The sequence below is a fragment of the Poecilia mexicana genome, unplaced genomic scaffold (genome assembly GCF_051168715.1).
Source record: "Poecilia mexicana isolate PSO_F unplaced genomic scaffold, ASM5116871v1 scaffold_15, whole genome shotgun sequence".
Lineage (NCBI taxonomy): Eukaryota > Metazoa > Chordata > Actinopteri > Cyprinodontiformes > Poeciliidae > Poecilia > Poecilia mexicana.
Genome location: NW_028263384.1, coordinates 6,305,133 through 6,320,752, shown reverse-complemented (window position 1 = coordinate 6,320,752; position 15,620 = coordinate 6,305,133). Strand labels below are relative to the sequence as shown.

The window sequence follows — 15,620 nt, the reverse complement described above, 5'->3', positions numbered from 1 at the left end:
TATTTGTATTAAATATAATACTGATATATATATATATATATATATATATATATATATATATATATATATATATATATATATATATATATATATATATATATATATTTGTGATAATGTATAATATAATATAGTAAATAATACTATACTGTGGTACAGTATTATACTATAGTATAATACTATAATACTATAGCATTGTAGTATTTTATAATACTGTAAATTTATACTATATATTTTATAGTATTATAAAATTTTGATCATTTTATAATACTGAAATGATTATAATCATAATATTATCTATCCATCCATCCATCCATCCATCCATCCATCCATCCATCCATCCATCCATCCATCCATCCATCCATCCATCCATTTTCTTTACACCCTTGTCCCTCAGTGGGGTCGGGAGGGTTTATAATATTATAATTATACTAATTATTAACAATAATAAGAAATAATAATTATGATCAATATAATAAATAATAATAATGATTTTATTAATAAACGTTTCCTGGAGATTTGCACCAGCACCCCTCCTGACCCCATTAGGGACAAGGGTGTTAGAAAATGGATGGATTATTTATATTGATAATTATAATTATTACTATTGATAACAATAGTAGTAATAATATAACAATTTTATCATAATTTAATATTATTGCTGTTATTGTAATAATAATAATAATAATAATAATAATAATAATAATAATAATAATAATAATATCCCCACACAGAAAACAGAATATTCAGTCTGTTAAAGTTTTATGTTTTTATGGCTTGATGTTTATTTTGCGATTATTAATAAGTGATCGCTCTGGTAGTTTAGCTACCGCTGCCATTAGATAATCATACACCTGCTCAGCTGATGATCAGTCAGAGTTGATGTTTAAGTCACCTTTTTTATTTTCTAATGGAACTGAAACAGAATTTCACACCATATCTACATGTTAAGGTTGTCAAGGTCAACCTAGCATAACTGAACTATCCCCTTTCCCTCCATATTTTTTTCTGAATTAACTTTTTTCCTAACCTTTTTATCTAGTTGTCAGAGTGTAGCAAAGCACTGCATCCCTTTTTCTTTTATTAGGCATATATTTATTGACAACCTAATAGCTAAGTACTTCATTAAAGTTTTGCATTTTACATATTTTATAATATGTTTGGTAAAATACTGAGTTATTTTGTCTTCTAATTTTAAATAAGCATTTTAATAAATGAACTAAATGTTTATAATAGTTGTCAGGCTACAAGCACAATTATCTCTGTTATAGATCCAGATACTCACTTCACATTAGGAAAAATAGATTAACTCTTCTTCTTCTACAGAAATGAATAATTAATCCCAGGTCTTTAGTCAAAACACCTTGAGCTACTTATTTTCCTGGGTAATTTAAAACTTTTTAAATCTAAAGCAACTGTGTCTATCAGACAACAGAGTAGGAGAAAAGTACAGGTGGAGGCTCAATCTTACCCTCTATTATTAGGGAACAAATTAATTTCCTCATTTTAACAAATAGACCATCCGCTCCAAATATTTTTATTTCTTGGGAAACATTAAAAGCATTTCTGAGGGGCCAAATTATATCATATACTAAGGGAATAAAGAAGAAGTATAACTTTGAGCTTAATACTTTAGAAAGACAAATTTCTGACCTTGGGAAAACACACAAAATTGCCCCAACTAAGGACATGTACAGAGAACTGGTGAATCTGAAAATAAAATACAACACTATGAATACATATCAAACAGAGAGAGCAATAATTAGGTCCAAACAACAATTTTATGAACCTGGAGAAAAGGCACAGAAAGTATTGGCATGGCAACTTAAAACTGAGGAAAACAAATGAACAATTAACACTATTGAAAACTCCCAAAAAGTTATAACATATAATCCTGGAGAAATCAATGAGGCCTTTAAAAAGTACTATTCAGATCTTTATACATCACAGTCTCAGGGGGATTTAGATGAAATCAAGTCTTTTTTATCCTCCATTGATGTGCCTTGCTTATCAGAGGAGGACAGGGATAACTTAGACACAACCTTTCTTAGGGTGGAATTACTTGATGTTATTAAGTCACTTCCAGGAAATAAATCCCCTGGTGAGGATGGTTTTCCATCCAAGTTTTACAAAGAATTCCTAGACCTTCTAGTACCACTTTTGATGGATGTTCTTGGGCAAGGTAGAAGAGAAAGGTGTTTTCCAGACTCCTTTGCTCAAGCTGTTATAACAGTTATCTATAATAAAGGGAAAGATCCTCTAAAATGTTCTTCTTATAGACCAATCTCACTCCTCAATACCGATTATAAATTAGTTACAAAAATGATAACAAAAAGATTGGAAAGGTATCTACCCTTACTGATCAACCCCGATCAAACTGGGTTTATTCTAAATAGATTTTCCTTTAATAATTTGAGATGATTGTTTAACATGATACATATTGCTGACAAAAAAAAAAAGATACCAAGTGTAGCCATATCATTTGAAGCTGAAAAGGCTTTTGATATGGTTGGCTTGGTGATCTTTTATCTATCACCAATGATGGGTTTGTCAATTTGATACAATCTCTTAATAGATCTCCTCAAGCTAGAGTTGTCACCAAGGGGATCACCTCTGATTCATTATGGCTGTATAGAGGCAACAGACGGGGAGATCCAGTTAGCCCCACCCTCTTTGTGCTCACCATCGAGCCCCTGGCTGAGGCCATTAGAATAAATTCTAATATTAGTGGTTTTGGGATAGGTACTGACATACACAAAATTTCGCTTTTTGCAGACATTATTTTATTTCTAACCAATCCAGAACACTCTCTTTGTCACCTTCAGGAATTACTGAGTAAATACAGCTCATTTTCTGGATACAAAGTTAACCTGGAAAAGAGTTAGGTTTTACCGATCTCTGTTTTTAACCACAGTAAAGTTAAAAACCTGTCTAATTTCAAATGGTCTCCTGGAGGTTTCAAATATTTAGGAGTGTTTGTTGATAGTAACCTTAAAAACCTCTTTAAACTCAACTTAGCTAACTTCCTTCAGAAGGTGAGTGAGGATTTAGGAAAATGGATGGATTTACCTCTTACATTACTTGGTAGAATTAATGTCATAAAGATGAATATCCTTATGAATTCTGTACTTGTTGCAGTCACTCCCATGTTCCTCCATGCCACCTGGCAATGCTCTAAATTGCAGGGCTTTTGGAAGGGAGGTTGCGAAACGCGATCAGACATTCATGGCATCACGATTGATAAACTTCTGTTGTTTCATAAGTTACTACAGCCAGTCGTTTACAGCAGCTCCTGAAAAGGTCTCTTGAGGATTTGGAAATGTTTCTATGCGGTAACCTGCATAAACCTCCTCACTGCCTTCATACTGTTAACTATGCAATGTATCACAAAATAGGTACCAAAGAGATTTTGAATATTTTTTCAAAATATCTCCAGAATGTCAGATTAGGTGGAAAAGCAGGCAGATTAAGTACCCTCTTACCTTAATCAGCAATCTAAAACTACCAGTTGTTTTTTTTTTTTCTTTTCTGATTTCCATCATACTGACGTTCTCTTCGATAGTTCGGCAATGCTGATCAAGATTTTCACTTCACAGAAAAAAATACCTGATTCCCTTTCCTGATGTAGGAAGCCACTTTTGCAGAGAAGCCTTGATTACAGTTTTTATATTACAATCGCTTCTGATTTTTGCAAAAGGTCGAACTTGCTTGCACACCAAGCAGGCGTAGCCTGGTGGTGGAATGAGCCAAGACTAAAGTGACACAAACCAAATTAAGACTGAAAATAAACCGAGACAGTCTGAACAGTCAGCAACTATCACAGCACACACTGACGTTGAGGCAGCGTCCACAGAGGAACATGTTTTAATTAAATGGGAAATTTAAAAAAAATATCATATCAATGGCAAATGACATGTTTATGGTGGTGCTGCAGCAGGACTTGATTTATCAACGTCAACTTTTTTCTATCCATCTCTGTCCTTCAATCATTATCTGCCATGTCTTTCTCTCTCTCTATCCAACAATCATGCTTCCTCACCAAGCTCAGACAGCCAAGGAGAGAATCTCCCCTCTGACAGGTCAGAACCTTGTATTAGGTGGTTACTGGATGTTTGCTGTGTGCCAGGGGGCGGGGCATGAAGACTTTGGAGTAATTTGCATACATGTATGATCACCATATGTACCAGGAAAAAGGAAAGTTAATCCTGCTGCTTCTCGGAAGAGAGGCTAAGTGTAGTCGTGTTTTTTTTTGTTGTTGTTGTTTGTTTGAGTTGAGTACGCGAGAGCAAGAGGTGTGGCTTTTATACCACACTTCAGCATGTTGGTCCTGTATGCGCTAAAATTCTCATCTTTGTTATTCTGCAGTTTGTGCTAATCGCAGTCCTAACCACATGTCTGAAATAGAAGCTCTGAAAGAGCAAATTTAAATGTCGGCAGGCACCACATCATTTACCAGAATCTTAAACTTCGTCTTGTTTTAACAGGTTTGACTTCTCTTGTCATTTCAACCAGAACCAGGCCAATCTGACCGTTTTTATACCTCTGGGTCAATGGCAATTAAAAACAATGTTAAGAAAAGTGACCTTGCCTTTCAGTGTCCTGCAACAACACGTACAAAAACAAACAGATGAATAAAATTCACCTGGATATGTGAAGGAGATAGAGGGGTGATTCCTGGGTCGCCTCCACTCTTTGACAAAGAAGGATTTGCCATCTCATCTGTAGAAGCAAACAAAGCAGATTTATTCCATGATTAAGTTGCACCTTCATCATTCCTTTCAAGCCTAGTTCATTTATAAGAAATCATAACATGAAGCTTTAAAATGATAAAGTGGTAAAATGGTCTGCACTTGTTCACCATCTTGTTTTGTCTAGAGGACCCCAAAGTGCTTTGCACTACAGTCACTCACTCACACACTCACACACTTATGGTGGTAAGCTACGTTGAAGACGTCCTGTACTCCGTCTCCATCCCACTCTTTCCCCTGAAGTAGCTGGTCCAGTTGCCTGCTGTTGCATTCATTTTGCTGGACATGGAGGTCCGTCAGAGTGTGCATCCTCTCTGTAAAACTATTTACAATCTCGCTTCGATCTTAGTTTTAGCACCACATATCTGATTGAAACAGAATAGATTTTTGTATCTGAAAAGCAACATTTTGTGGCCACAAAGCTTTTTGACCCACAAAGATTGATTTGGAAGAGTAAGGCCCTCCATCATGACACATGGAAAAGAAGAAAAAATTGTACACACACACACAGCACAATTTGATGAAAGAGGCTGGGTAGACCTGCTTTTATTTTCAAAATGGATTGTGTAAGAATAAAGAGAAATGGGTTGTGAGAGTGTACATTAGTTTTTTTTCTTTTTTATTTCAGTCTTTTTAAAATGTTTACATTTTTTTAAGGCTTTATAGTTGGTGTTCAAGTATTAATCTTCCAATCTTTCAATAACATAATTATTAGGTGGTATTTTCAAATTTCCTGTCAACTTTAAAGATTTTTTAACTCACAAACACAACAGTCCACTGGACTGCACTAGCGCCCAACCACCGGGCAAGTTTTCTGGGGGAAACATTGTCTAATATTTATAATAAATCATTTCAGCAGTTACTTTTTAGCTCCGGGCTGCTTTCAGAAGCTGAAACTGGAATAATAATCAAAGAGGAGAGGGGTGAGTGACCTTAAAATGTAAAGATTAAGCTGATACACAATATGTTAGTGGCGATAGAAGATGGATTTAGGTATTACATTTGCATTTTTTCAAGCAGTTGAATCTTAAATGAAACATGGCACCACATGTTGTGATTATTGTCAAGATACAATTTCCAGAGACTCAAATCTGTTTTAAACACACACAAGTTAATACAGCTGGAGTCGGGGGGAGGGGATAAAACTGTCTGCCACCAGTTTGATCTCTGAACTCTCAGGAGGGCATTTCAGAAACGCTTTGTCGGGCTTGTCCTACCGCCAGGCTGAAGGACTGTTGAGAGGAGCTTCTCGGACAGCTGGTGCTGCCAGCGCAGACAAAAACGACCAGAAGTGGGCGGCTCTCTTGTTACTAACCCCGAGGTCTGGAAAGCTCACAAGGTATAAAAAAGAAACATACTCTTCTAAAGCACTATGACAACATGCTCTCCACTTAAAACGCTGAAAATGCCTGTTGCACCTGTCTTTTAAAGACAGTGACATTTCAATTCAATTGAAGATTGTCTCCCCATTTGTGACCATCATTTTCATTAGTCTGTCTTAATAGCCTTTACTAAAAGTGTTCTTTGAACACATACAATAATAATACTCCCTCAAGGTATTGTAAGTGTCTCTCAGAATTGTCTCTCAACGGGACATCATGTTATCCATCCTATTTTTTGCCTCACTCACCCTTTTCTCTGGTCCACCCCTACAGTGAGGATGAGTGGTCTGAAGATCCGTAATACACTTTGCCAAGCAATTACTCCGCAGAATTACAGACCACCTGTGGCTACACTCTATCTAGCCACCATCCAGCTTGTCTCCCTGCAGCACAAGGGTTCATTCCCAAAACCTCATTTTAAACCAGGAATTTTTTTTATTCTCACCAATAGACCCGGCAGTCAAATCACAATAAATGTAGCTTCTTCATGAATATTTCATGAGCACCATCACAAGACCACCTATGGTACATAACTTACATCGATGTCACCCATTAAACACCATCCGTTACTTTTCAAATTTCTCACCAACCCGTGAAAATATATGTCCAAACTATTTTGGTTTGAAAATTGTGAGAGAGTACAATCAACATATATGTCTTATTTGTAATTTAAAAGCACTTGCTCATTTAAAAAACAAACAAACAAACAAAAAAAGGCAATCCAGATAGTTGTAGTGAAGAATTTGTTTGGTCATTTTCAATCTGGAAATATGTAAAAGGAGAAACTGTCCAGTGTTTTCTCTGACATCGTTAAATTCCAGCGGTACTGGATGTGTGGTCATATTGGAGGATCAGTATTTATTTTATGGAATGCTTTAAAGATATTTCAATGAAAAGATGTCAGACAAAAGCACAAACAACATGTCCTGAGACTTTAGAAAAAACATAGAAGAAGTGAGAAGTGTTAAGGAAAAATGTATTTACTCTGGGGTCTATACCCATAAGGAAGTACTGCTGGTTGATGTGTGGACCCAGAACTTCTGCACTTGAACTAAAACACACAGCTTAGAGGTCTGATACGGTAGCTGCTCGTTTCTTTCTACAATTTGGGATTCTGTTCTAAATGAAGGGGGCCCTATGATTCCCAAGACACAAAAATTGGGGAACATTTTTTTTAGCTAGACCATAAAAACTTAGAGGCAGTAAAGCATGGAGTATCAGAGAATTTGACCATTTCTAAATTTGCTTGAGTGCGAAACTCTTGAGATGACTGATTGATATGATTTACAGTTTAAAAAAAACAATAAATTAAGTAGCTCATCAAACTATCTTGCATTACATTATACATATACATTATCTTTGCAGAGTGTTGAGGGGCGTATCTACAGTGGTCAGTGGGCGAGAGGTGAGGTTCTTCCAGTCCATCACAGCAAATTGAACCTATTTTTTTTTATCTTTCATATTTGCTATACTAAAACACATAATTATGGAAATATTTTTGCTATGAATGACTTATCCCTAATATTTATCAACTAATCTGGATAGAACTGTGGCCAATATATGTTTGACAACTGCACCCTAAATTCTGCCGTTTATGGATTGCAGTTTTCACTTCTGTCAAATGGTTCTCTTTATGTAGTTTCACATTTCCGTGCTAAGTTAGATGGTGACATAATGCCTTTCGGTGAAAATGATATTCTGATTCTCAAATAATCCCTTGGAGTGACAAATTTCAGAAAAAAAAGTGAAAATCTGTCAGAGAGAGTCTGTGGACAGCTGGTTCCTGAAGAGGTTACAATCTGAGGAAATGCCTCAAAGCTCTCTGCTGAACAATGGTTTTCCTTCCTGTCTGTCTATAATGGAAACATCTGATAACAACAGATCCAGTTTTAACCCTGCCTGGATGCTGCAACTGCTTCCTTAATTTGGGCTAGAGCATAATAGACCACCATAGTAGGCCTGACACAATAGTCAATAAATCAATTAATCGCATGATAAATTAAAACAAACTCAATAATTTCCATTGGCATGATTTATTGTTTATCTCTTTCTTTCTCTCTTTCTACCAAAAATTGGAAGATAATAGTCTTCAGTCTGGTGTTTTGGTCTCAACTATCCCTTTTTTTGAAAGACAATTTTTTGACAAAGACTTCAAAATTAATTTTATTTGTTGTTTTGTTTATTTATTTTATTTTTTCAAAATGTCTTCCAGCTCCAGTGTTAAATGTTCATTATAATTTAACATTTACTGATCTTTTGGAATGTGCTCTTGCATTATTATTTTGCCATTGCCATCATATTACTTAAAAATGGTCTCAAAACAATATTATCGTTTATCGCAATAACGTCTGGAACAATTTATCGTCCAGCAAAATTTGTTATTGTGATGGGCCTACACCACAGTGGTAAACATATCACAGTATGTATATTTGAGAATTGTCTCTTTACAGCAGATGACCGAAACAAACAGAGCAGTCAGGTCAATCCAGAAAAAAAGGCAGATTTTTATGTTCTGTCATTGAATCAAACTGATAAACATCTGATTAGTTTTTGTTTCAAACACTGGTTGTTGTTTAATTAACTGTCACCCTCAAAATGAAAACATGTAAGTCAATGGGTCCATGAGGACAACAGTGTTCTTGTGACAGTTAAAGGGTTAAAACTGCATTTATAAATTAAGCCTAAAACATTTGAAGGAAAAACAACAGAAAAAATAATAACTATGATAAACTCAGATCTATGACCAAAATTCCAAGTATTTCCGCTGTGAAAAACCTAACCAGTTTGTACTTGATTATACTGTTTTATGAAGAAAAAAAACATGCAGCTGCATCTCTTTTTAGAATTAAACTATTTTATCTTTACAAATCACAAACACTAATGGCTATTGATGCAAGTTGTGCATTTAGTAAATTCATCATCCTTCAGAATTGGCATAAAACGGATACATACAAGAACTGGAATAGCCGACACCAAATCAGCAGCATACAACATTCAAAGCTGTAATCAATAATTTATCTATGGTTAAAGCCCAAAACGTCCAGTCATTTCATTATAGTTTCAAGAATTTGTGCAAGACAAGGTCTGCTGTGCAGCGAATCATCAGGTTGCAGCGGGCATTCAGTGGCTTGCATTACATAACAATGGACTGTTGCCAAGTCCCCAGAGAGACCAGCTTCACCAATTAAACTCGGTATACACGTTTCCCCCCTTTTTAGGCAAAAGGCCTCTGGTGTTGCCTCTTGTAGAAATTAACTGGAGCAAATAATATCTTCAATATTTGCAAATCAGAATCTCAAGCTCAGGAATGTCATAATTGTTAGAAAGTCTAATGATGTAAGGTTTAGGCTGTAGAAATGAATGGAAGTCAATGGAAAGTCCCCACAAAGATAGCCATGCAAACATGTGTGTGTGTGTGAGTGTGTTTGTGAGTATCTGCCCAGGTCTCTCAGACCCTCTCAGTCAGTACAGCATAAACGTCCCGACACGGTTTCGACATGTTCGCGTTAGCACACACCTTTCACACACAGACCACCTCGGGGACACTCATCCCACTCCAGAAAACGTCACGGCCCTACCTGCCGGGGTTCCCCCTCTTTCCTTGCTTCCTCTGTTTTGTTTTTATGAAACGATCAAAGAGACCATCACAAACGATCAGCACACCTCTCTGCAGGCAGCCTCCTCCATGAACAGCAATATTATAATTTCCATCCAGGAGTTAATAACAGTTAGTCAGTCTTATAATTATAGTAGTTATTTAATGAAGAGTTGTACAAAAGTATATACTTCCTCACCCCGTCAGATAAATGTTCCTCAAATGGACTATGGTTCCATTTAAGAACAGAGCAGATGAATAGACCAAATCAATACATGGATGTACCAAAACTAAACTGAAGCTATTATATTTGGACCTAAAGAGGAACGATCAAGAGTCAGCTTCAGTTATTACAGCAAGTAACTAGTAATCAGGCCCAGAAATGTAGGTGTGATGATGGACTCATATCTGAACCTCAAGGGCCACATAAAGACAGTTACAAAGTCAGCCTTTGATCGCCCGAAGAAAATTTATAGGACTAATGTCCCAGCAAGATCTTGAGAAACCCATCCATGCGTTTACGTTTAATCAAATGGATTACTGGGACAGTGCCATCACAGGTCTGCTTAGTCAACCAGACGGATGCAGTTGATCCAGAAAGCTGTGTTACGACTGACATCGTAAATTTAATTATGCAAGCATGATTGTGCAGGTGTCTGTCCCTGATTGGCTCCCAGAAGACGGCAAAGACATCCAATTGGTGGCCTACCGGAGGTGACGGATATAAAAGTTGCTGACACAGACTTCCATCCTCAGCTCATCTCAACCGGCCAAGCTGTTTGTCTGTTAAACACTGAAGAGCAGTGAAGCTTCCTGATGGAGCTGCACTTCTGTGCCGACAGTGTGACACTGCAGAACTACATAATATTAGCTTGAGATGTGAATGTAATTTTTCCTTTGGATTAAAATAAATAAAGTTGATTTGTGCCTACACTATTACCTAAAAGTTAGACATTAAAAAAAAACTGCCACAGTGCAATTATATTTATATGCAAAGTGAAACAATCAGCTGATCTGAGTCATTATTATTATTTTTGGGCCAGCAATGAATTTCTATAAGACAAATTTAAATATCTGGATTTATTTGAACCTGAAGGTTCACCAGGGATTCCCCCAGTGTATTATAAGCCTGGCAGGCCACCAGGCTTTACTTGAGCCCCCACCAGGCTAAGCATTGCTTATTTATTTAAGTTTTTTTTTTAAATTGCATTTTTTAAAGACTTTATAGTTGGTGTTCAGTTATTAATCTTCCAATCTTTCAATAACACATGATTATCAACTAATATTTTCAAATTTCCCGTCAACTTTAAACATTTTTCAACTCAAAAACACGACGGGCTGGTGGAGGAGCTTGATTCGTCTTCCCACAGATTGTCTCCTATATTACACTCTCATGGCGTGGTGACAGTTTAAGCAAATATGTAATAAATAAATAAATAAATAAATAAATAAATAAAATTTAAATACGCACACTCCCCCTGAGGTCTGACCCGGTTGGATTTCTAAACTACCAATTTTTCATTCGTCAGCGCTGTGAAGTGGGGGAATTTAAATGTTTAAACCTGAAGACATGATGCAGGACTTTGCTGCACTGAGTCACAACTCCAGTGGGACGGGCCATGTGACCAGCCTCTGCACCGTTACACTGGGCCCAACAGGGATGTGCCTGCTCTTCTGCTGAGAGTCAGCGGCCTAACGCAGAGGACTCGCCTTATCTCAATCAGAACATAAGTCACAGAGATGAGCTTCGACAAAACGGCATTTAAACTGCAAACACACAAGGCGAGGTCCTCCCTGCACACACCCCTGGACAGCACCGGGCAGGGCTCCGCGTTAAGATCCCGTTCCTGCAATGCGGCAGAAATGTCGCAGAGATTTGCTAAACTCACATCCCACATGTGAAAACACTTTTTTTTTGGATCAACGCCCCAACTCAGAGCAGATTTTTAAAAATTAACACATAGCTTTGCGTTTAAAGGAGGGCTCGTGAACGCGCATTTACGGTCGTGCCAGCGAACAGTCTGGCGCATGCAATTACAACTAGAAAACGACCGTCGTAGTTCCAAATGGCTAAAGATGAATTATGTGTTATAAAAACTGAGCACTCACCTGTTATTATGTTTTCTGTTCCTGTGTCCTTTTCGGTCATCATGTCGCGTAGTTCAGCCTCCTCCCCGAGCCTTCCCTCGGATCCAGCAACACCGAGCAGTTTTCCCGATTTGCTGGCGCGCAGGAACTGAAGAACAAACGAGAAGGACGCTGTTAAATCAGTGTTTGCTTCGGCCTCTCGTCACTTTCTCGTTTTTAAGGGAAATGCAGTCAAACACATGGGGAAAGGCTGTTGGGTCTTAGGTAAACGTAAAGGAGGAGGGGGCTTCAGCAGACAGGATGTTGGAGCTCAGACTCGCTGCTGCTGCCGCTGTGCGCCCCGCCCATCCCTTTCACTCCTGTCCTGGTCAGGAATGCTGTGTCTGACCGCTCTATTGCTATTGCTGCTCCGCTCAGAGCAAATGTTTGGGCAAACTAGCGCCACACTCTGCAGGCTCCACGCTTTTGTCTCTTTCAGAGCACAGAGCAAGTGGTAAACAACAATAATAGTTAATTAACTCAATGATTATTCAGAACTGAGAATTTACGGAGTCCCCTATAGGGGACGTGGGGAAGATGTTTTTTCTTTTGCGTTCCCTCGCGATAAGTTTTGCGTTCCCTCGCGATATGCTTACTGCAATATTTGCTGGTCTATTTTGTATACAGTCAAAAATGTCTAGTTAAAAATTGACTGCATTTTTATTTCTGTTTGTGTAAGGTTGAGATGGTACGGAGCCCCCTAGGGGACATGAAGGATTTTTTTCTTCTTACGGTACTTTTGCTTCGCAATAGATTTGCGTTACCTTGCAATACTCATCAGTTCATGCGGGGTGATTGAATACTGTAAACCTTTCTTACGGTGCCCATCGCACTTTCTGCTATAATATAAGGTTTTCGTAAAGTTTTTCCATGTATGTTAATATCTGGTTATGAGATATCTGAAGTTTTATATATTTTTCTTTAAGACAGAAATGCGCCACAGACCTGATTTAAACAGAAACTTTCCGTAAGAGGGAAAGAAAAAGAAATACATCCAAACTATTTGGACTATTTCTGAGTTATTATCACAGGATAATAAATTCATCAGACAGTTTGATTGTGTCTCTTTGTGTTGGTCTGAATGGTTCAAAGGGCCGTTTCCATGTGCAGATCCATCTCAGCCTCACACAAACAGACATAAACATGCAGTCAGTTTTGTGCATCAAAGAGTTAAGAATAAACACGTTTTCACTGAGGCTCTTTAATCTGTATAGATTTCACATTTTAAATTGACATTTGTCACTGTATACAAATGTCATTCCAAGAACACTCATTAAAAAGGCAAACCCAACCTGGCACTCCACAGTCCACTCAAGGGGGTCAGGTAAGTGACGCCTTGTGCTGAGTAAAATTCTGCACAAAATGCTGATTGACCAAGCAGAGGCCCATACAAGCATAAATCTCAGTTGCTGTATGAGGTGTGGGAGGTGGGCAAGCTCACAACCTTCTCTGTGTTCCAGGGATCAGGACGGAGGCAATCTGTAGACAGTCCATGCCCCAACACTGCATAATCCCTCATAAAATGACATTTCTGTTGTAGGTCCACCTATTGTATCAGGGACAAAAGTGCTTAAGTGATCAAGGTGTACTAATAAAGTAAACTTGACTCTAACACATCCCATCCAAGAACTTTTCTAAAGTTCTGTTCTTAGAAAAAAACATCCTGTCCAAGCAGGGAACCATCTGTACATGGATAGTGCTGCTACTGTTCCAGACGATAAAGCACATCAATCATCCTTAAATCGTCAAGCGCTCATGCAGAGAAGAAAGGTCCTCTTCAAGGCTGATTGCTAAGGGTGGGTACTGCTATGTGAAATTTTTCACTGATCAAACACTCTTGTTCTTGTCTGCGGGAGAGGGCGATGGTAAATCCACACTAACATTCCTACTGAGCAGGTGTCTGTCACTTCATTCAAAAATGGACCTGAACGGATTGCTGTCTTTCATATGGTTAATCAAATGAAACTTCATATTCTCTCCATCCTTTTTTCCAAAGGCATACCATTTCACCAAATAATTTTCTTCAACTTTGTCTGGTTCATGGATAACGAGCCAATGAAAGAGATAAACGTACATCTACAATCAATTGTGAAAAAGGTCTATATTTTTTCCATTCACTTTCAGAAAGTAAAACTAATATTATATAGAATATATGTTAAGTGAAATATTCCAAGCCTTTAATTGTTAAATCTGATGGTTAGGACTTAAAGATACAAAATCCCAAAATTGTGTCTCTGAATATTTGAGGTAAAGGGATTCTTTACCTCAAACTACTTAAAAATTTTATATTTTGAAAGCACTCATAAAATTCTAAAAGAAAGTCGTCTGGCCCTGGGCATTTACCAGATTGCATTGATTTAAAGGCAGTAAAAGAAATCTGTGGTAATTATTCCACCCATCCATCCGTCTCCAAAACTCCTGAATATACCTTACTAGGGAGGCATAGGAGTGTGATCCCCCTGGAGTTGGAATATACTCTGCAGTTCCCCTTTTTGAATACAGGGACCACCACACCCCAGTCTGCCATACCACAGGAACTGCCCATCTGGGTTCTGGGCAGACCAATACCTCACTGAACCTTCACTAAACTCAATTTATCTAATTGACCAGAAGTTGAAAGCTTGTAGAAGAGTTATGGACAGGATGGTTTGGAGCGTGCCTGGTTCAGAAGATCATTCAAAACTTTGGTTGAAGTGCCGCTTTTAATTCCAGTCTCCAATATGGCAGAAGAGTGCATATTAGCACTTAGATATATAGCCTGAGCCTGACCCAAAATTTGGGCCTTGTAAGACATTGCAGAATGTTGTATATCCAATGTATATCCAAGTGGCCTGGGACGCATTCGAAAAAAATCTGACCTGTGTTGTTCTGACTGTCATGAAAAGATCAGATACAGGTCGCATTACGTCAAAAAAATGAGAAAAATTCGGAATTATGTCACTTCATGGATATCTGATACAGTGTGTCCGATTCAAATGTAACCTAATGCCCAGGTTGCATTTGTCACTATTCTGCGTCCTGAAACCCGCAGGCAGGAAGAAAACAACCATGGCGGACGGTAATGAGGATTAAGTTGTTAATATGCTTCTCTGGTTGGACAACAACTTCAAATATATAAGTTATGCTCCACCTTTAGCATCAATGTTTACTTCCGCAAATACTGAGCTCTTCGTTTATGGCAGCTGGCAAAACACTGAGAATGCCGATGTTACTGAGCCCTCTACTGCGTATGTGGGACACTTTCAGGTAGTTGCCCATTCACACTGCAGAACACTTACAGGTCGCGTATATTTGGAAAACCAGATTTGAGAAAAAATTGGAATTGGGTCACTTTAGGCTGCAGTGTGAATGTAGTCTATGTCATAGTTTCCACTTAAAAATTGATGGATGAAAACGGAAATGGACAACATTTTTCTGATGCCAGTGAAAATGACAAACAACAAAGAAGTCTATCATGACCTCTAGTTGATGTTTTAAATTTTACCCAGTCACTAACGTTTGTCCGTGACGTATGTATTGCGCCTGCTTACCGGAAATTGCCCGTACTGTAAATAACCACGCTCCACTCCCAAGAAAAACAACATCATTGTTCACAATTCTCCTTCTGTTTGCTGATTAGCCTGGTAAAAGTTCTACTGGGGGGAATCTAAGTAAATGGGAGAAAGCCCACTCAACAAATCGAGTGGAATACTATAGGTCAGGCCGAGTCTGCTATGGACCATCCATGATGAGCCCAGAAGTCCTATAACAAAACACTACTAGATGTATAGT

At 37.9% G+C, this 15,620-nt stretch overlaps 1 protein-coding gene across 2 annotated transcripts in view; it reads right to left on the bottom strand.

Annotated features, from left to right (window-relative positions):
* The window catches only part of hspa12a (heat shock protein family A (Hsp70) member 12A), a 41,665-nt gene extending 29,461 nt beyond the window's left edge, over positions 1-12,204 (bottom strand). For both annotated transcript variants that reach the window (XM_088012931.1, XM_088012932.1), the window contains exons 1-2: positions 11,832-12,204; positions 4,640-4,716 (exon numbers count right to left, since the gene is read on the bottom strand). In XM_088012931.1, the coding sequence (XP_087869057.1) occupies positions 4,640-4,716; positions 11,832-11,874 (120 nt within the window). In that variant the 5' untranslated portion in view covers positions 11,875-12,204. The remainder of the gene's footprint in view (positions 1-4,639; positions 4,717-11,831) is intronic.
* Positions 12,205-15,620: the final 3,416 nt, after the last annotated feature.